This window comes from Thunnus thynnus, chromosome 4 (assembly GCF_963924715.1).
Source record: "Thunnus thynnus chromosome 4, fThuThy2.1, whole genome shotgun sequence".
NCBI lineage: Eukaryota > Metazoa > Chordata > Actinopteri > Scombriformes > Scombridae > Thunnus > Thunnus thynnus.
This window is the reverse complement of record NC_089520.1, coordinates 5,474,018-5,494,791: the sequence shown is the minus strand read 5'-3', so window position 1 is coordinate 5,494,791 and position 20,774 is coordinate 5,474,018. Positions and strand designations below refer to the sequence as shown.

Here is a 20,774-nt window from a genome sequence, read left to right as displayed (position 1 = left end):
TCATACTGTCTGTTCAGAGTGCAGTTTGTTCTGAGTCTCTGTTAAAACAAAATCAATATATCTATCTACTTATCTACCATCTATCGACTGACTTTTTTTTCATTTCTCCTGCTTTCTCCATCTCTCTTTATTGTTTCTTTTCCACTCCCTCCTTTTCTACTATTTTATGTATTTACTTCCCTCACTCCATCCACCCTTCTGTCTTCCTCTCCATCCCCAAATGCCAGCGACTACTTTACGACCTGGCTCCTCAGATTTATGCAAGAGACAATCGAACATTTTGTCGCTGTGCTGTGGAGCAGATGGAAAATTCATGGCGGAGCTGGAAATAAGACAACAGTTCTCCGCGATGTCTGTCTGACGTAGAGCGAAGCAGGTACACCTGTCTGCATGCACGATGCTGGTGTAGGAGGGGGGAAAAAAAAAACAAAAGAGAAAAATCCTTGAGCCTGAGTCTGTCTCCACAGCTGGATTTCTCTGACTTTCTTCAAGTCAGTTTCTGTCAGTCTGTCTCTCTTGGTTTTTGATCCTCTCCTTCTCTCTTGGGTTGTATTTCTTTTCCTCTCTGGGATTCAGTCTCTCTTACTCTCTCCGTCTCCCAGTTTCTCTTCTTCTCTAGTTCTGTCAGCAGCTTGAACCCTGCATGCTCCCTGTACAGCTAGAACAGCATTTCATGCATTGTTGACTGGTACTGCGCCCTTAAAATGTCAAATAATCGCCAGATATTCACCTACAGCCCCCCCACCACCCACCCCTCAACCCCCTCTTTTTTTTTCTTTTAACAGTCTGACTCAATCTGTTGTAAATTCGGAGAGCAAACTGACTCACTAAGCAGCAAGCAGGCAGCACTTCTGATGACGGAATAATAGGAGGAGGATAGGTTGTGAAGAAAGGTGCGTGTTTTTGTTTGCGTGTGGGTGTGTGTGCGAGGATGTGCAGGTCAACGACAAAGATAATTCAGATACAGATTCCTTCAATGTTTCGCTTTTGCAGTTCAGTCATGCACGCTCACATCACATCACACACACACACACACACACATAGACAGAAAGCAACATGTTGCATCAGTGTTGCACAGCGCCGGAGTCGTTACAACATGACTCTGTACACCACCAATTATAATCAACCTCAGGACTAATGGTAATGGAAATATAAGCTGACATATTATACCAGTGTATGGATGACAAGCGGTGGGTGTAATGCTCTGGTGAGCTACAGCACCTAAACACATGAAGGGCCTACAGACACTGAGCCAATGTAGAAGTCTCATTTATTATTGCATTCTTCCTCATAATGAACAAAAAGGCATTAGTTGGAAAATTATGTATTTGCAGCTAATCAAAGCATAATTAATAGTCTGGTAACTTATTGGCTAAGAGATATTGAAGCTGCATTCATGCTTCAGGCCTTTTTGTTCAGTTGTGCATTACTCATATCTGACTTCGTTTGGATGATGTAACCCATATCTGATATCATGGCATATCAAAAAGACGTGCGTGCCAAGAGTAGCAATGCCTTCTTTTTTTTTAACAGTTATTGAGCTATTTAATTTTCTTTGAGTTGTCTCATTATCAACCATGTTGCAAAATTATGACAGTTGTCTCCCATGAATAACTTAACATTTTATTACTGTTATGGCACACTGGCAAATCCTGATTTTAGTGTTCAATCCTAAAATTCTACAAAAGTCTTGTGGCTCAGGATACTGTTCTGATTTATACCAGAATGGAGACCAGAGAGTGGTTGTATGTGGGTTTTGCTATTCAAACTAATAAGAAAAAGGTCATATTTGTGTCTCATGTAAGTGATGGGACAGTTTAAGCTGGGTATAAACACACCCGTACAGGCTTATTTGTGTTACATAGACACATTTCTTACTTTTTAACAACTGAAATATACATTTCTTAACAACTAAAGTGGGACAAATGAACGCAGTTCACTTTCAGTCTGTTCAAGAAGTGGACTGAAGACATTATACAGTATGTATCAGATCAACAGATGTAGTAGCTTGTCTATTTGTAGAACTGGGGTTATTGCCCATATAAAACTTTGGGATTTTAGATTTGGTGCAAGCAGCACATGAGCTGACATGCTGCTATGGAAGAAACCAACCCCAACAAGTTCCACTGGTTAAACAGGGAATGTGAATCTATCTCAGTCCAGTAAAACCATTAACATCACTTCTAGGTTTAGACCATATCAAGTGGGATGAACAATGAGTTAGTTACCTGCTGTCACTTGCTAAAGTGCTGAATGAGAACTTTTAAGCTTTAAGTACTGAACACAGGATGGATGAAGGTAAAATGATGCATTACACTATTGTATGTTGCTCACAGACTTATTGCAGTTTAATATATCAGCGAACTGAATTGTTCTTGTGTTGTAAACCTTTATGCATACATGTGTTTATATTTTTGTTTGTTTGTTTGTTCGTGCAAGTTAATCACTCACCAATAGAGTACTAAAACTGATTAATGGTTAATCAGTGTAGACAAATGCTCCACTGAGCACAAGGAATCCAATTATTCATTTTTTTTAAGGTTCCTTTATGAAGTGTTAATTTGTGAAAGTAATAAGTGAAAACACTTGTAAAATGTAAATCATTGGAATGAAATACTGTTTAAATGTACCTAGAGGTTTTATGCTTTCATCAACAACCCTGTTTCACATGAATACAGTCTATATTTATTCAATTTAAGATTTCACTAGTGCCCACAATTGTGCATGATATGCATAATTCTTTGTGCCGGGCCTTGCAACCTCAATTTCCTTCAGGACAATAAATGTATTATATTCATAAGAAGTCATCTCATATTCTTGACAAAGAACTGTGACAGCAGTTTACGGTTGTGCTTGCTGTTGACTGATTCCCTGTTGTGTCTCCATTGTTCAAGTCAACATTTTGATTGTTGTACCGCTGAATGACATTCATATTCTGCTGTCACGTCTCTGCATTGCTAAATAAAATCCTAAAAGGATTAGCATAGACATGGTTTTGACACAGTTCAGTAAACAATGTTTACCTCCTGTGTTTTTTAATGCACTTGGATGATTGGATTTTTTCAAAAAAAAAAAAAAGAAAGTGCTGTTCAGAAAAAACAACAACAATAACTAATAAATGAAGGGTTTTACTGTGAAACACTCTTTGTTGTAATCAGTTTCATTCTCATATGGTCTCATGATAACTAATAACTTACTTCACTGATATGAAATAGTAGATTTTACTTTAAAACAATGTATTTTTTTAGGTATAAGTGACATAATTTGTGTCATATTTTTCAATAGATGAATATCTGATTTTGGAATGTAACCTTTTTATGTAGTTAAGTGTCTTATTTATGCTAAATGCTGATGAAAGTAAAAGGTTTAATTATTATTATAGTGACATATGCTGTGCTAAGTCTGTGAGCGTGACATACATTTTAATTGCAGATGCAGTATTTGATAGGTCACAACAAATACCAGGGACTGATCATAAATGAAAGCGTAATGGTGAGCAATGAGTTGCAGGGTATGAATCTTGGAGGAAAGTGACATCATCGTTGACCAGTGGATTATAGTGTTCAGTAGACTGAATGAGTTTGGTTTAGGTTCATCCCAAATCAAACACCTACTGCACCAGGGAAACGCTAATAAACAGTTATGATAGGTTTTTCAGAGGGTTATGGTTTATGACTGTAATATCAATGTAGGGTATATCATAGGCTTAAATCAGTGGGCAGCAGTTGACCAGGTTAATCTTTTCACTGTGTCAAATACTAGCAGAATCCAACAGTGTGCTTAGTTCTGGGAAATTTCCAGTTTCAGCCATTCATGAATTCTTGGTACCAAAATGTACAAAAATCTATTCTTTATGTCACTTGGGATGGCCAAAATGCACATTTGGCTCCAACCAACCCTCCCATAGCAGACATTTGTTGTTTTGTAGCCTCTTAACATCCATCCTTGTTTTGGAATTTTCGCCTATTTGGCATTCCCAAATGGAAAAACTTATAACAGAAGAACTTTAATGCCAAATTGCATGTATTAGACTTCATTTGAAAGGTAACATCTTCTAGTTTCTAGTGTTTATGTGGCTAATGTGGCTAAAACACAACCAAAACTACATCAGTTCAGTTATGGCTGGTGGATTTTAAGAGGTTAAAGACATACAATTTCAAAGAATACTGACATATTTTTGAAATAAACCCCTTTTAGGCTGTTTGAAGAATTGTGTTAATGGCTTTTAACAAATATGCCCCCATCAAAGATAAAATATTTTGGATGTATGTTGTAACTTACAGTTTTTAATTGAATCCCATTTGACAAACATAACATTTTAAAGGGTAAAGTGAAAACAAAACATTGGAAATGGAAATCGCCCCCATCCAGTGTTGTTTCATCCAGTATGAGTTTTTCTGTTTTGTCAAATCACTCACTATATTAATATTTGTCATATACAAAAGAATGAAACCATACTTACTGTAAATTGCTTTTGTATTGTAACTTAAATTGTCTTTTAATGTAACAGAGAGCAATAAAGATCCAAAGACAAATTTAGTTTATGGGTTTCATTTCTTGATTTCATTTCGATCGATTTTTAGTTGTTCCTTTTAACATGAAAGTCTACTGCACTGTAGAAAAAACACAAAGTCTAATGTTAGCTTAGTGTCCAAATACTCGGGCTATTGACTGTGCATGAAAGCAGCATGGTTCCACTGCAGTGTGTGTGTGTGTGTGTGTGTGTGTGTGTGTGTGTGTGTGTGTGTGTGTTTGCACATGCAAGACAGAGAAAGAGAGAGAGGAGGTTCAAACACAGCCAGCGACACTCGAAGCGGAGCAGACATGCAAACAAACGCAGTAAGATGGTGATGAGAAGGAAAGACAAAAAAAAAACAAAAAAACCAAAGGGTAGAGAAAGGTCAAGAAACAAAGGGAGGAGGGTGGAAGGCAGGGGACAACCAAAATGAAACAACGTTTGTGTTGTGTTTATGGTGGTTTCTGTGATGAAAAAATATAACATAGGGAAGAAAAATATTCTGCCTATAAAGCAATAATCACCTTCGCTTGGGATGACTAGAATGTACGGCGTTGTTATTTGTCCCCTACCTATTACCACTAAGGCCAAGGGCCGCACGTCCCCGCCGGAAAGCATGAGAAAGAGAAGGGAAAGAGAGAAAACAAACAACAACAAAAAAAGAAAAAAAGAAAGAAGAAAAAAGTCTAAGAAAAAAAGACGTATAGTTTTCTTTATCCATTTCTTCAAGGTTTAGATCTCCCTGGTTTTCAATTGCACAATCTGTCTTAAAGGAGAGAAATTGCAGTGGTGAGAGATAACACTAGAACATTGAGATCAATAGGACAACTAGCACTCAAGATGTGAACCGGGATATGACTCGTCTTACAACGTCAACGAGCATCTCGACTGGCCCGTTATCAGGGAAAAAGACCTAACAGATGTGTGTTGCTGGTGAGGATGTTTATTAGGGAGTGAGTCAGTGAATGCAGATGTGGTGCTGGGGGGGGGGGGGGGGGGGGGGGGGGGGTTAACATTTGAATCTGTTGAGTCTGTCCGCCCGCCCTCGGCTTGACGGGTTGATAAAAATAAAGGGAGAGGGAAATGGAAGAGAAAAGAAATGAAGTGATGTCTGAAAGAAAAAAAAAAGTATGAACTTTGTGGCGTGGCAAAGTTGGTGCAAAGACACAATCTGGTCTCTGGGTTCTGCTGCAAAAAGGTTTTGTTCACTCAGAGACAAAATTAGATAAGTTAATGCCTTCATCAAGGTCAAAAACAAGTAATTTGTTGATTTTTAAAGGGCAGTATTAAGCAAATTACCAACATTAAGGCAACATTCTCATACAAAATGAAATTATTTGCAGACTGCCAGATAAAGGATTTGTTTACATTTAAACAATGTCGAGGCAACTGGTTGGCTCAATCCTTGCAGATCAGTTTGAATGGTGGCAGGATCACAACTGAAGTAAGATTTAAATTTTATCTAATCTATGTCTAATTTACATTTATCAGAGGCAGATTGCAGAAATAATCTCACTGGTTCAGCTTCCATTGGTTCAGCCAAAGAACCAAGTTAAACTGCAAAGGAGCAATAGATACATGACAAAGTCTACTGATATGACAAAACAACGGATGAGATTAATATACAGTGATTATATTAAAATCTTGACCAGGTGTCTAGGACCAGATCTTCTTTAACAAATAATAAAGGCAGCTAGCATTAGCATTAGCCCAAAAGAGAGGTAAAGCTTAAACAGCATCTTAACAGACCAAAAGGCTAACAACCTTACCTAGTTAACAATATGCTACTTTGCAAATGGAAGTTAAGCCTAGATTTAAAAAAAAATAGTTCAGCTACTCATGAATATTGTAAATCATCCCTCCTCTTTTTCTCTTTGCCTCTTAAGTGGGCTGCAGGTTTCTACGGTCTTGTCAAAAACATGGTTCTTTGGCTCTGTTCATTTAAGTTACACTGGAATCAGATTCTCTGCCTCTGACAGATGCTTGTATAAATAAACTCTAATTCTGTGCTAAATTACTGCCAATTGGTTTTCATTTTAACCAAAAAAGTACACCAGCTGATTTCACTGATTAGAACGCATTGACCCGGACGAGTGTGGCATCATCACTGAAGTCAGCTGCTGTTGTGAGTGGACAAAAGGCATCACAACAAAATTACTCACAGGTATTTGCAAAAAAAAATTGCCATCTGTGTTGCCTCAGCATACTGCCCACATATTAAAAACTTTAAGTACATTTCAACTAAAGTTTTGTTTTGGGAACACTGATAATTCTACATATTGAAAAAAAAAGTAAGCATTTTATAATATGAAAGACAGCCACAAAGTTAAAAGCATGTCTTTTCCCAAGCACACGCACATGCAGACAGACAGACAGACAGACAACAGTGTCTACACACCGTAGACCTCCACCCACAGTACATCCCACTCAAAAACACAGCCTGGAAATGGATAGAGCAAGAAAAAAAAAATGATGATATAAAAGAGAAAAAGTGTGCACAAATGAGAAATAAATGCTTGATGCAGACGAAAAAATAATAAAAGAGTGCAAGAGACTGAGAGCAGAGAAAGGAGGTGTGGAAAAATCAAATCAATGTTTGATGCAGATAAAAAATAAAATAGAGAAAAAAAAAAAAGAGAGGAGGTGAAGAAAATCAATAGCGAGCCGAAAAGCTTTCAAAGCACATTGCCTGGCAAACAAATGGGTGTATTTGCCGGAGATGAGCAGCAAATAAAGATGGGAGGCATGGGGAAAGCAAAACAGAATAGGATGAAATGGGTTCTGGGGCTAACGCTTTAGCCTCCATCCATCGGGTTTAATGAAGACGGTCAATCGGTATGTAATGTCCCTGATGTTCCACTTTATACACTGATGAGCAACATGGATGAGGTATGAGATGGAGAAAGAGAGAGCAGAATAGAGGAAGAAGAGACTGAAAAGTGCAATGAAAGAGGAAGACTGCCTGAGAAGAGATAGAATGCTATGCGATGAAATCATGCAGGATAATATGATTAGGATGTGGGGTTGCTTGACCCTGACTACAGGTCGTGGGGTCTAATCCCACTTCTTTCAATAAAGTGTGTGTCTATGTGTGTGTGTTCATCTCATCTACCACACTAGCAACATTGTAAAAGCTATTCAAGGGGGTTATGTGATTACATTATTCTTCAGCATAATAGCTTGACTTCATTAAAGGGATTGAAAGTCATTAAAAGTCATCAGACATACATTTATATCTCATTGTCTTTAACTGCAGGCTGAGTATCAATGGAAGGGTGCTCATACCTTTGTTAGCCAGGCGGACACAGTTGATTTTGGTTTCCTGTGAATAAAGGAGACAGAGAGGGAGAGAAACTGGTCAGGTGACTTGTGGGACATGGAAAGGTTAAGCCATCAATAATAATAAACAGTATCATATAATTGTTAATGGAGCTGGGTGAGTTGGATGGTAAGAATCACCAGGGTCAACCATCTCTTCACCGTATTGTGCAGACTGATTACAACACTAGTAGGTGATGCTGTCAAGAGCAGAGACCATTTTCAAAAGTCTTTGTGGTGCATTCAAAGGATGCTCTGGCAGCTACAGATGTGATCAAATCACAAGACAAACAGTAACCAAATATTGATGTTGTAAAAAGGATTATGTAAATTTGGTCATTTCTTGCATTAAAAAGTCTGTTTAGCATTCAAATTTCTCATGGCCGGATGTCCTTGAACGCAGCAGTGACCATTTTCAAAACAGTTCCTGCTCACAACTGCATGACAACTTTAGACAATAGAAAAATAGCATAAAAATCTAAAAAAAAGGTTTCACATCAACCATTTATAGAGTAGGTTACCCAAGTGAGCTAATATGATTTTTATGGTGAACTGAAATTAGAAACCAATAGCTGTCTCGAAGCCAGAAAATCAATTTAGAATCATATGGCACGCTTCAGAAATTGGTCAACAACAATTAAAAGTCTATACAATTTGTAGTTACTGGACTAAAACAAGTTGGATTAAACAGCGAACACATACTGCACTTTACTGCTCACACATACCAACACTGTTATTAGTCCCTAAAGATGATCAATGAGCTCATGAGACTATGTTATTAGTTTCTTATTTTGCCCTATTTTGCAATACACAGACCAGCTTGATTACTCTCAGAACACACATGTACAAACACATTAATAATAGCAGAATCAATAAGTTGTATTGTAGCTGTAGGTGTTGGGCATCATCAATTCACACCCCAACATAATGAAAACATGGACACACACAAGCAGGCATGTACAATACACACCTTCATTCAAGTGGGACGTTACATGTACATATATTATAGATTGGATGCAGCCATATGCTGTAAGTACGACAATGCTTTACTTTACTGTTTTCCTTCCCTTCCTTCACCTCACTTTTAATTTCTTTTCAACTTTGTAATATTCTTTCAACACTGTGTTTGCTCCTATATAAGTATATTATAACCATATTGTGAAGGAATGCTCATTATTATAATTAGAAGATTGTACAATAAAAATAAAGTGATAAAACATTTGAGTAAGTGTATTAATGGCACTTAACCTCTTAAATTCCTGTAAAATTTACCTAAAACATCTATCCAAGGCATACCTAAAGTAAATTGAAAGGCAACACTATGAAGTCAGAATCACTCTAAGTGTTACTGGTATTGAGTAATAGAAGGTTGAATACACTGAAGTAGAAGGCTTTTATTTCCACCTGAATATTTTTTTTTTGCAAACAGATGACTGTAGATGACCTATAGCTGGGACTTATTAGCTGTAAAACACAGTGGGACCACAGCATGGAGCCTTAACTAGTCCAAGTTCAAATTTAATAACAATACCACAGAAAAAAGCCATTTAGAGACACCAAATAACCCCTGCTTCAGAGTAACTGAAGCATAAACACATTTTAGTGCTTTGGTCCCTTGTTGAAACTAAACTTTATGCATATAAAAGAGTCAAAACAAGTGCGATGGTGGAAAAGCAGTTTGTACACAGCAAACTATTTAAATTCACATAATTTCAATGTTGTGGCTTTATAGAAACCATTAAAGCTGCATATTGTCATTTTCGGAATTTCATTGGCTTTGAAAGGTCAAGTGAGGTGTCAATTGAAACTTCAGAGTGCAGTCGCCATATTGATACGGAGAATATGTTGAAGATTAGGACATCTGCTGGCTAATCTGAAATTATGCAACAGCAGTTTGTGGATATTTATCGATGTAATAATGTGTTTTGGACTAAATATTTTACTGGATTGGATATGACTGGACCTTTGCGGATGTAACAAGACCTTTTTGTTAAAGTTGTATCAGTCAGTGGAGTAATATGAGGCTTCATAGGTGAGTAGCATGAATTTTGTAATTGTTTTGATGTTTGTTGGTGGTCTGACCGAGGCGTTGATTGTACCTGCTGTTGTGATTGTATCTTGAAATTGTTTGCATCAATCGAATCGCAAGAATCTTAGCTTTCCACAGATGTGTTGCATAAGTACCTACTTAAAGACACAAGTTGTGTACATAGCATAGCGTCAAAAGATGCTAAATGTGAAAAAAGTGGGTTTTTTTTAGACGTCTTTGTTATTTACCTTTGTTTCAACAGATTCCAATGCCTATATTTCAGTGTGAAGCTAGTCCCTACTACATGTTGACACACGTATAGTGTCTTAAATGCTTATAATATGATTATTTGTACAGGCCTATGTGTCTTCTGACCTGCAAATCATCAGATCAGTACTTACTGACAGCATCTCTGCACCTCTGTCTCTATCTATCCCACACTCATTCCTTCTGTGAAGCCTCTACATGCTTCCAGTGGCCTCTGTTTTCTGCTTCCACCCTTCCTGTCATTCTCTTTCAGATGGGCTGTCACTACCTGAAGAGGTGTGTGCTTTCCTTTATTCGAGATCTTTTCATTCCTTCACTGCTCCTGTCTTTTCCTCTTTTCTTCCCTCAATGATGTGCTGTCACCGGTAAGTGTACGTATCTAACCCACTTATTATAGAGAGATTGGCCTACTTCACATGTTGGCCAATTTGTCTTCATCAAAGACGATGACTACAGCAGCTGTCGACACTGACGCCTGTCACGCATTTGAACGAAATAACTCCCAAGGTGCTGCCCGGCGTAGATTTATTTTCCTATACATTTTTTCCTTTTCAGGTCATATCACCATTGAGTTGTTTTCTTTTTCTTTGAAATCTGAAGCCTGAAACTACAAGGCCTGTCTTTCAATGTATTCTGGTAGCTGAAATAACAGCAAAACTTTATTAAGTCACAATATGAAGTGCATGAAGCGTATGAAAAAAAACAGTGGCAGGTTTGAAAATCCAGTTTTTAACCCTCATTAATATATGGAAAGGGTACAATCAAGCTAAAAATGAAAGGCCATAGCATACAAATGGTAACAGCTTGCAGTTTGGTTAGCTACTGGGTTGCATAAATGCTTTATACAGTCTGCAGGATATTAGGAAAGATTAATTTGGAAAATGTACTTTAACTGATTATTTTAAACTGTTAATGGTACTAAAACGGACTTGCAATGGAGCTGGGTTCAGCTATATGACGGTTTCTGTATTCGGCAGTCTAAGCTTGTCTTGAAAGTGTGTACAAGGTAAATCAGCAGAAACCATCCAATCATATAATTTTGGTTGTGGGTGTTTTCTCAGCAGTTCACTATAGCGATAATTGGTATGTTGTTTGTATTGTTATTATATATGTAGTCATTATTTCTATATAGACATTTCAGATCTCCACGGTGACAGCAGTGGTGAATGTTGGGAGATGTGTGACATCTCGTCAGAGCCTTAGAGTGGAGGTGTGTTTACCTGCGCTAACAAGAGGAGTCCTTCTCTAACAACCTACTGATGACGTGTTCAAAACCACATGAGTGTCCTATTTTTTGTTTCGATTTTTGTTATGATGTTAAAATTTGAACACATTTTGTGTACTTGACTTCAAACGAAAATATGACCTTACATGTTCCCTTCAAGGCTGTTTTGAGTATTATTCTCTGCTTCTCCAGGTCTGAATGACAGATGCCACACATGCACATACGCAGTACATACAGTAAATAGGGGAAGGTAGCCAGAAAAGTATCTCGCAATGCTCAAAACTGATCAAGATGATTGATGAATGATGTCAATGTGCAATGTGACATCTACCTGCAGGTGTCACACTGTCAGAATATGATGGAGAAAAATGGCATTGATGCAAACTGAGAGACAGAGTGAATAAAGTTTAATAATCGGTGTATTCTAAAATATTGTGGTTGAATTATGTGAAAGTGGATTTCAGTTTGTTTGCAATCAATCAGTCACATCAAAAGAGAAAGAGTATCGTGGTGTACAAAACAGGAGAAAGAAAAAAATTTTGTTCATATTCTGGATTTCACACATTTATTGTCACATTTTTTGTGCTTGTGTCTGCATACTGATGCATCTGTCTTTGTGTGTTCCTGTGTGTGTGTGTGTGTGTGTGTGTGTGTTGGGGGGGGGCTGGCTTATGAAGTTAAAGAGCAGAGAAGATGAATGTTAGTAGATGATGGATGGTGTGAGCCTCTCAGCTGGATCTCTCCACAAGACTAAACACACCTGCTTCTACTACATCTCTGTCTGCTTCCCGTCTGTCCGTCTGTCCGTCCGTCTGATCGCTGTCTTCATCTAATTCTCTCATTTGTCTCATGTGTTTCTATCTTTTTCATCTTTTAACTTCAGTCTTGTTTGTTTACTCCTTTGTCAACATACAATATCTGACATTATGTAAGTCTTACAAAAATGTGAAGTAAATGTTTGGATAGGATTCACCGCTGATCTAAGAATATCTAGTTTGGGTGCTTTTTCAAACAGTGTTATTATTGTTTACCTGAGAACGAGTGCTCTTCGGTAAATATGAAAAGCTACTGTAAAAATGACCTTTGCTTTCTATTAATTTGACTGATTACCCCTTTAAAAGATCTGTACAGAATGGTTGGATTGATTCCATTTGAGAGAGGAAGAACTGTACATCTGTATATCTTTACAATTTCTTAAAAGGAGCTTAAGAGGACATACAGGAAGAATTTAAAAGATGAATGCATTTTGTAAGCATTAATATGCCCCACTAAACAGATAAGATCAGTCCAATGATCCCCTTTTTCTCTCTTTTTCTTCTTTGTGCAAGGATTTTCCATAGAAGGTCAATCAACTAGTATATCAATTAGTATAAAATGATATATACAATATGTATGTTCAATGGAAACTCATTGAGGATAAACATAATAACATAAAACTTTTATTATAAACTAAAGCAGTAGTCCAATTTTGCTACAGTAGCATATCTCACAGCTGTTTGGTCTGTGCTATGTATTCAAGCAACATTAACAACACAGGCCTGTCATATGAGTGGACTTTCCCATTCTAAGTGTGGTGTATATCCTCCATACAGCCACCATGGGAATAAGATCAGTTCCCTGAGTACAGTACCGGTGATATGTGTTTTCTAGAAATTGGCCCTATCCTGCCTATTTATGGTCCATTTAGAGGCCCGGCTCTTCTGGATTCACAGTCACCTCGAATAGAAGCGATGCATCGTCTGTGCTCATGCTAATGGGCTAAAACCTCAGGAGGCCGCTAGAAGCAAAGTTAATAAACGTAAGGCCAATTTATTGCCCTGCCTCGATCCAGAGAGGCTGGGAGACGAGAGGTGGGAAGTTGTTTATGGTGTGGAGACCGGAGACACGGTGTGTGTGTGTGTATGTGTGTGTTTCTGTGTGTGTGTGTGTAGTAGTTAACTTTGTTGAGTCTGACGAGAATACTAAGTGTGTATGGAAGATGCAGCTGCTGTGTGGGTGAGCTTGCTCTCTTTCCATCTATCTATCTTTCTCTCTCTCCTCTGCTCTCTTTCTCTTCCTCTCTTTCTTTCTTTCTTTCCATCAAACACTCGGTTGGGTCGCTGTTGGGACTGACAGGCAGAATTTCCAACCATGTGTGTTTTCTTTTTGACCTTTGGATACAGTGATTGGTTGTTGAGGTTCCCAAGCAACCTAAGGTAGCCAGGGCAACAACTTTTTTTTTTTTCTGTCACTCTGTCTTTCTTTATCTCCTTTTCACACTCTTTCACACTATCTGTCTTTCTCCTCCATATCTCCATGTCTCAATGACTCCAGTTTTGTTAATGGCTCTCTTGAAACAGACACACACACATATAGAAAAACACACACACAAAAGCATGAAGTGTATACATTATCCATCCACATACACATTTTAGTTGGGCTAAAGGTGTGGCTGATGTCAAAATCTTTCTGTCACCATGCATGCACACACATAAATTCTTACTCAAGCATGTACACACACACACACACACACACACACCCATAGAGTGAGAAAGAGAGAGAGAGAGAGACAGAATAAAAGTGCATTAAGGGATTCTCGAGTCAGCTGAGTGCATCTTGATTGACATCCGCTGTCAGTTGGTAAAAATCTCTCTTTCTATCTGTCTCTCTCCTACAACTTCCAAAATCTGCACTCTGAGGCTTGCTTGGTGTGTGTGTGTGTGTGTGTGTGTGTGTGTGTGTGTGTGTGTGTGTGTGTGTGTGTGTGTGTGTGTGTGTGTGAATGACGTTGATTGTCAGAGTGCTTTGGCCAACCCCTGAGGCTTTTTACTTGTCAAGAAAGGTGTCTGGCTGCATTTTTCACATCGCGGGAGGGCATGTTTTTTTTTTTCTGTGTGTGTGTCACAGTTTCCTTTTGTTTTGTGCCATTTCTCGCCCCATTTCTCCTCTCCTTTGTCCTCCTCCTTTGTCTTTCTACTTTCTACCTCAACAATTCCATCCTCTCCTCACTTTTCTCATCATTACTTTTTTCTGCGCTTTTTGTCTCTTCGCTCTCTTCGCTCCTTCGGTCTCCGGGCTTCCTCGTCTGTCTCGTCTCATTTTCCGTCCTCCCGTGGGTTCAAATCTGAATTTCGTATCCTGTATTTTATCCATTTAATTGATGCTTTTATCCACGCTGACTTAGTAAGGAGTTGGCCCATGCAACGATATCTGTGTTCCAGTATGTCAAGACAACCTCTCTTCTTCTACTCCTTCTCTTTAAATCAAAACTTCTACTTCTACTTTTTTTTAATTTACTTCTCAACCCTTGTCCATCTGTCCTCAATCATGCTATGATTTCAGATACTTCTTTCCTTGTTCCTCTCCTTCTCATTCCCCTACTACTTTTGCTATTTTTCTATCTTTACCTCCTGAATAGACTCATCAGAGACCGCTGACAAGGGTTGACAGATGGAGGTAGCCGGGTACATGGCCAAAAGTATTTTACCTGGAAGCTAGCTGCAGGGATTTGCTCCCAGAGGTGTTGGATCAGGTTGAGTTCACCATTTCTTTATGCACGAGGCTTTGTGCGTGAGGACATTATCATGCTGAAGTGTCTTCTCTAAACTATTGCCACAAAGTTGGAAGCACATTGGTATGCTATAGCATTACGGTTTCCATTATCAGGAACTAAGGGGCTCAGCCAAACAACCTACAGTATGTTGTCACTCACTTTGGAGGACATGAAGATGCTTTTGGCCGCCTCTGTGGATCACATGACCCTTACGTGTCATATTGACCCATCAAGAGTCTCCTGTGTCTCTTCATCTCATCTCATCTCATCTCTCCTCTCCCACTCTTTCTTTTTAACCCTGTCCTCCTCCAAGTTCCCCTCCAGTATTATATCTTCTTTAATGTCTCTTTCACTCTTTTTAGACTTTTATTCCCCCATCCCTCTTTCGTTCTTCCTCATCCCTAAGTCCCCGATCACTCTCTTGGCTCTTACTTCTCTTACTCACAGCCCAGGGCACTTTATTCTTGTCTGTGTGTGTGTGTGTGTGTGTTTGTCTTTAATGTGGGTGGCTTGTGTGTATGTGTGCACATATGTATGTGTGTGTGTGTGACATTACACAACTCCAAGGGAGACATCAAAATTGCCGTTGGTGAGCAGTTTTAATGTGCAGTGCGCCGACTAATTGGCACAATGATGGGAGATGAGAGACTGGCATCAGACTGATGTCACCCCAGAGGGGGAGAGGGAGAGAGAGAGAGAGAGAAGGAGGGAGGGAAAGTGAGAGAGAAAGAAAGAGAGAGATGGGTTAAAGCAAAAAAAATAAAAAGGAAGAGGGAGAGGGAACTGTGTGAAAGGGAAAAGGTAGGAAAAAGAGAGGTAGGTGGACAAATAAAGTGAGAGTATATGAGGATGATGAGATTGATTGAGGAGAGAGTGCAAACAGTGGAATAAAAGAAGCATGCAAGACAAGCATGAATGGAAGGAAGGAAGGTGGGAAAGAGAGACGGGGTAAGAGCGAGAGGGCAGGAGATGGAGGACGACGGGTTAAATGAAATCATAGGAGGAAAGGATGAGGGGGCAGAACACACAGAGGGAAATGGATTTGGGAAAGAAGAAAGACAGGACAATAGAGGGAATTTGGGGAAAGGAGGTGAGACATGATTTTTTTTCCTATTAGAGCGGCGACAGAGACGGCAGCAGTGAGCAATGAGGAGATGGAGAGTGGGTGGATTGAGGGAACGATTTCTTCTAAATGTTATTGAGGGTGAAATAGAGAGAAAGTGACAGAAAAAATGGAAAAAAAAAGAAAGAGGGGAAGAGAGATGTTCTCCTTGATGGACAGGTGGAGCTCAGAGGGGGAAGAAAAAAAAAAACTAGAAGGATTATCCAAGACATGCAGAGAATGAGGAACAGACTTTCATCCATTGGATCAAACTATGAAAAACCAGCCATGTCCTCTAAAATGTAAATGAGGAGTTTCTTTTCCAACATGAGGCTTGTGAAAAATAAAGACACCTACTCTCTGAAAATGACTGACAGCAATGAAATTTAAAAAATTACAGGACTTTGTGAAGACAGCAGATAACTTAAATCCTTGATTGACAAAATATCACTCTCACATATCCGTAGCGCAGCGGTATATAATGGAGATATTGAATTTTAGAGAATAAATTATTCAAATACTGACATTCTTCTTTGTGGCTCAGCAGCCAATTCAGAGTTAAATGACAACTGGCCACAGTGGATTCACTGGCCAGTTTAATTTTCTCCGTGGCCAGCAGTGTGGCTAAAAAAAGGACTGACGCAAGATCTTTATTGTCCCTTTGTGTAAAAGGAGACATGTCCTTCAACCAGACCGGGTTGGGTTCAAGCTGTTGTCATAAAAACACTGAGCCTGGTGACAAATCCTTCATGAAGGCACTAAGAGTCTACCAGCTCTAGGGCGGCTGTTGTGTATGTGGCCGTGACCCGCCGCTGTTTATTGACTTCCTTGTGAAGCGAACAAGTAAATGTGCAGCTCGGAGGATCAAGACGACCGTCCGATGACAGCATTGGTTGTTTTTTTTAAAGAATTTAGTGGTGGTCTCTTGTCATCATTTTAATATTTTAATGGACTCTCTCATTAGACAATGCAGAGATAGCATAATGTTGGTACAGTACAGCTAGAACTGCAACAATTAGTCAAACATCAGAAAATGAATTAGCAAATATGCCACATTTGATGGTTCCATCTTCAAATGTGCAGATTCACTGTTTTTTCTTTTCATATATGACAGTTAATTGAATATTTTAACATTTTAGACTGTTAATCAGTCAAAACAAGCAATTAGAAGACACCACCGTGGCCTCCGAGACATCGTGAATGCTGTTTTTTGCACAAGTTTTTAACATTTTATAGCCTAAACGGTTCATTGACTAATCAGGATAATAAGCGTCAGATTAATCAGTAATGAAAATAATCATTAGTTGCAGCCCTGATTATGGCAAATCCTCTTTGTGGGGTTTGGTGTACAAAGGTTTTAACTTGACACCAGAGACCATAGCTCACGTCCCATCTCATTCAGTCAGTCAATACTGGTGTAATTAAACCTTGACAGTGAGCTTTCCCCAACCTTAACCAAGTAGTTTTAGTTGCTTAAACCAAATGTTGACTATCTAACAATGACACCTTTAGTTCCACCATGAACACCATGAGATGCTGCTGAAGATGCCAAATAAAGCAAAAAAGTGGACCTTTGAGTTTGAGATTATTTAGTCATACAGTCAGAGTCTGGGTTAAATCTTAAATATGTTGAATAATGAGATGAATAATGAGAAAAAAACTTGCATCCATTGTTTTATCATTTACGTTCAGGAGACAAAGCCCTCTGTTGTCATTCCAAATCTTGTGCAATTGTCTTTCAAGGACAAAAATGACCATTCTGCTACTTGCAATAGCTGGGTCATTAGAAAAAAGAAAATCAGAAAACAGTTTCTCATTTGGATGGATGCAAAAAAAAAACTGCTTTTATCAGCAGAAAATCATGAGTTTTATGAATGCGGGTCCATTTTTTATGCTTGACTTACTTATCAAATCATCTAGGTTACAGTGGTTGCACAGGCTTTTTCTATTTACTTTTCCTCCACAAACCAACCCGCCACCCCCACAATGCTCCAATCCATGACCCAAACAAACCTCACACTGATTGGATTGACTGAGATCCAATCAAATAAGGAATTCTGATATGACTGGATTTAAGCTCTGCACATATACAGAGCGCACTCACACAAGCACCCACACTTTTAAATGCATACTCATCTGCTGCACACTTGTTCAATCATGCAAGAATCCCCCCCACCACCACCACCACCACCACTCACACCCACTCACACATAGTCTACCTCCGAGGTAGTGCATTGTGGGAAATCAGGAGGAAGAGGAGGATATTACATCACGACGTCAGCCAGCTGGGCCAACCCCTACTCACCAAACTAAGTTACTGTGGTTACGGCAGTGGTAAATTAAAGCAACTCTCACAGGAGTTCAAAGTATTATGGAAATTCAAAAGCCAAGTTCAAGTTGTGAATGAGTTATGAGAAGGGGGGGAGGCGGGGGGAGGTGGGCGAGGTGTTGTTGTATTTGCAGAGGGTATAATTGCCAGACAAAAAGGGGACGCAAACAGAGAGATGAATTCTGGGAGTGAAGATTACCAGAGGGAGTTTTCTTCTTTTCTTTTCTTTTTTTTTCTGATAAGAGGTGACATAAAATTGACTTTGCTGGCATTGCCAGCTCCTTAAGAGGGTAATTCAAACAGCTCCTGCCACAATAAAAAAGATCACCTCACCTTGGTGTGGCCAAAAGTACTCGAGAGTTTCAACTTAGGGAGGTGTGCAGCAGTTTTCCACCCTGTGATGACTTGCCTTTTAACACATACAAGGCTTTAAAGCTTGCAGGGACAATGGCCACTCTATCCTTTCATACAACTAGTTGATGAATGGTTCCAAGAAAGCAAACTTTTGTTTTCTTTTTGTATTCTTTTAGTTTCTTCTATCAGTTTAAAATGTTGTTTTAAGTTTTTACATCCAGCCGAGGAGAAAAGACCCTTTTGAAGACCAATTTTAATGTGATTTTAGAAATTTTCCAATTATTCCAATTCCAATGAATATTGTTTATAAAAGAGATGGAGAGACAGTCCTGGTAAATCTGCCACAGCATCTGTTTTGATACTACTACTAAAATTCTACACATTTGAGCAAATTTCCACTTTTTTGACATGAAAGGGATCAAACTTTAAAATATCAGCCTTTCAAAATTTCCAATCAATCCCTTTTGGTACCAATGAAAACACCCTTCACTGTTATAGTCATCACTTTTGTGTTTTTTTGCACCTTGTATCACATCCTTGTGTATCACTCATACAGTATCGAGACTCACCCCATTGGCTCTGCTCATGGCCTGGTAGTAGATGCTGTAGCTCTTGGCCGGTGACAATGGAGGATTCCAGAAACCGCCGTAGCTCTTGTTGTCTCCGACTGTGAACGGTTGCACCACTGTGAGGCTGGACGGCGGCAGTTCAGCAGCGATGTAGTAGGGAGAGTCCAAGACGGAGGCGTTGCGGAAGCTGACGGGGGCGGAGAAACACTCGGGGGCCTCGGAGGCTGCACGGCGGGTCTTGGACTTGCGCTCCTCCTTCACAACGAGCTGGTAGGAGCTGAAAATGCAAGTAAAGCTACATTAATGCCTCTTATTTGGAAATATGCTGTTGTGTGCTGTTTGAGTGAAACTTTATACCAAACTGACAAAAGAAAAGGAGAAAAAAATAGAAAATGTGCTGTTGGTCCAGCTTTGACTGGATAAAGCAATTTGTTTTCTGCTATTTGGGTGACAGCTTTGCTGTCAGTGTGTGGTTTCTATTTAGATGTGGAAGATTTTTGCCAAATTCATGCTTGTACCTGACATTAAAAATGTATTTGGTCAAACAGCAGAAATCTACAGGGTTTCAGTTTTTTCTTGCCAATGTGGAAGTGTAGTTCCTTGAATGGCCACTTGAGGCTCCAAAAGCGAGTCAATCCCCATAGACCCCCATGTTAAAATACCCAACTTTACAGCAGAAATAAACATGTTTACAACCTGGTACAAAAAACGGTTTTGGTCTCTGTAGCTAATTTCTCCTTTCATGACAACTGTACAGGAGGTGAATTTTTTTATAACTCACCCATTTAAATTTTATTAATCTGTAAAGTTATGCATAATGAAGGACATGGCTGCTTTGAGTGACAGGTCCACCAGCCACTAGGTGGCTTGTTTCAGCCATTCGGCCCTGCCTCTTTGCCCATTTTTAATTGGCTGGGAGTTAGGCAGCGTCACGTACTGCCAAGATGGCGACGGCCGGAGCGGCTCGCTTTGAGCTTCAAAACCGCTCTTCAGACACCAACGGGTGACGTTATGGTAACTACGTCCATATTTTTATACAGTCTATGGTTTTATCCCTACATTGTGAATTTAAATGTTAAAACAGATTCGGGTTTTTTGCATTATATCTAACCTAATTCAACTAAAACAATTATCTTTTTGAATCTGACAATAACACTTATCCCCACTATTCAATCACTATGGAGCACCTGCTATTAAAAACTTTTAATTTCCAGAGTGCCTGATATCTATTCTGGCACAAAAAGCATTACGAGTAGAGATCTGTGTAGAATCTTCAGGAAAATGTTCAGTATCCTGTAAAAAGGAGTATAATTTGTTCCACGGGTCACTTTTTTCCAAATGGTGGATATACTTTGGAAGCAAACTTTCTAACAAAGTAGCTGGCAGATCATTTCTTGTGCTGACTCAGCAGCAAAGTATGAATTAAAAGTAAAATATATATATGTGTGTGTGTGTGTGTTTGAGAGAGAGAGAGCTGTGAGGTCTTCCTTTTGTATACATGTGTGCTCTCATACACATTCATCAGTCCAGATG

At 39.1% G+C, this 20,774-nt stretch overlaps 1 protein-coding gene across 1 annotated transcript in view; it reads right to left on the bottom strand.

The window, feature by feature from the left end:
* The window catches only part of LOC137180786 (receptor-type tyrosine-protein phosphatase T-like), a 129,127-nt gene that overhangs the window by 10,915 nt on the left and 97,438 nt on the right, over positions 1-20,774 (bottom strand). Inside the window, exons 10-11 of the mRNA XM_067586034.1 lie at positions 19,242-19,518; positions 7,802-7,838 (exon numbers count right to left, since the gene is read on the bottom strand). Coding sequence (XP_067442135.1) covers positions 7,802-7,838; positions 19,242-19,518 — 314 coding nt within the window. The remainder of the gene's footprint in view (positions 1-7,801; positions 7,839-19,241; positions 19,519-20,774) is intronic.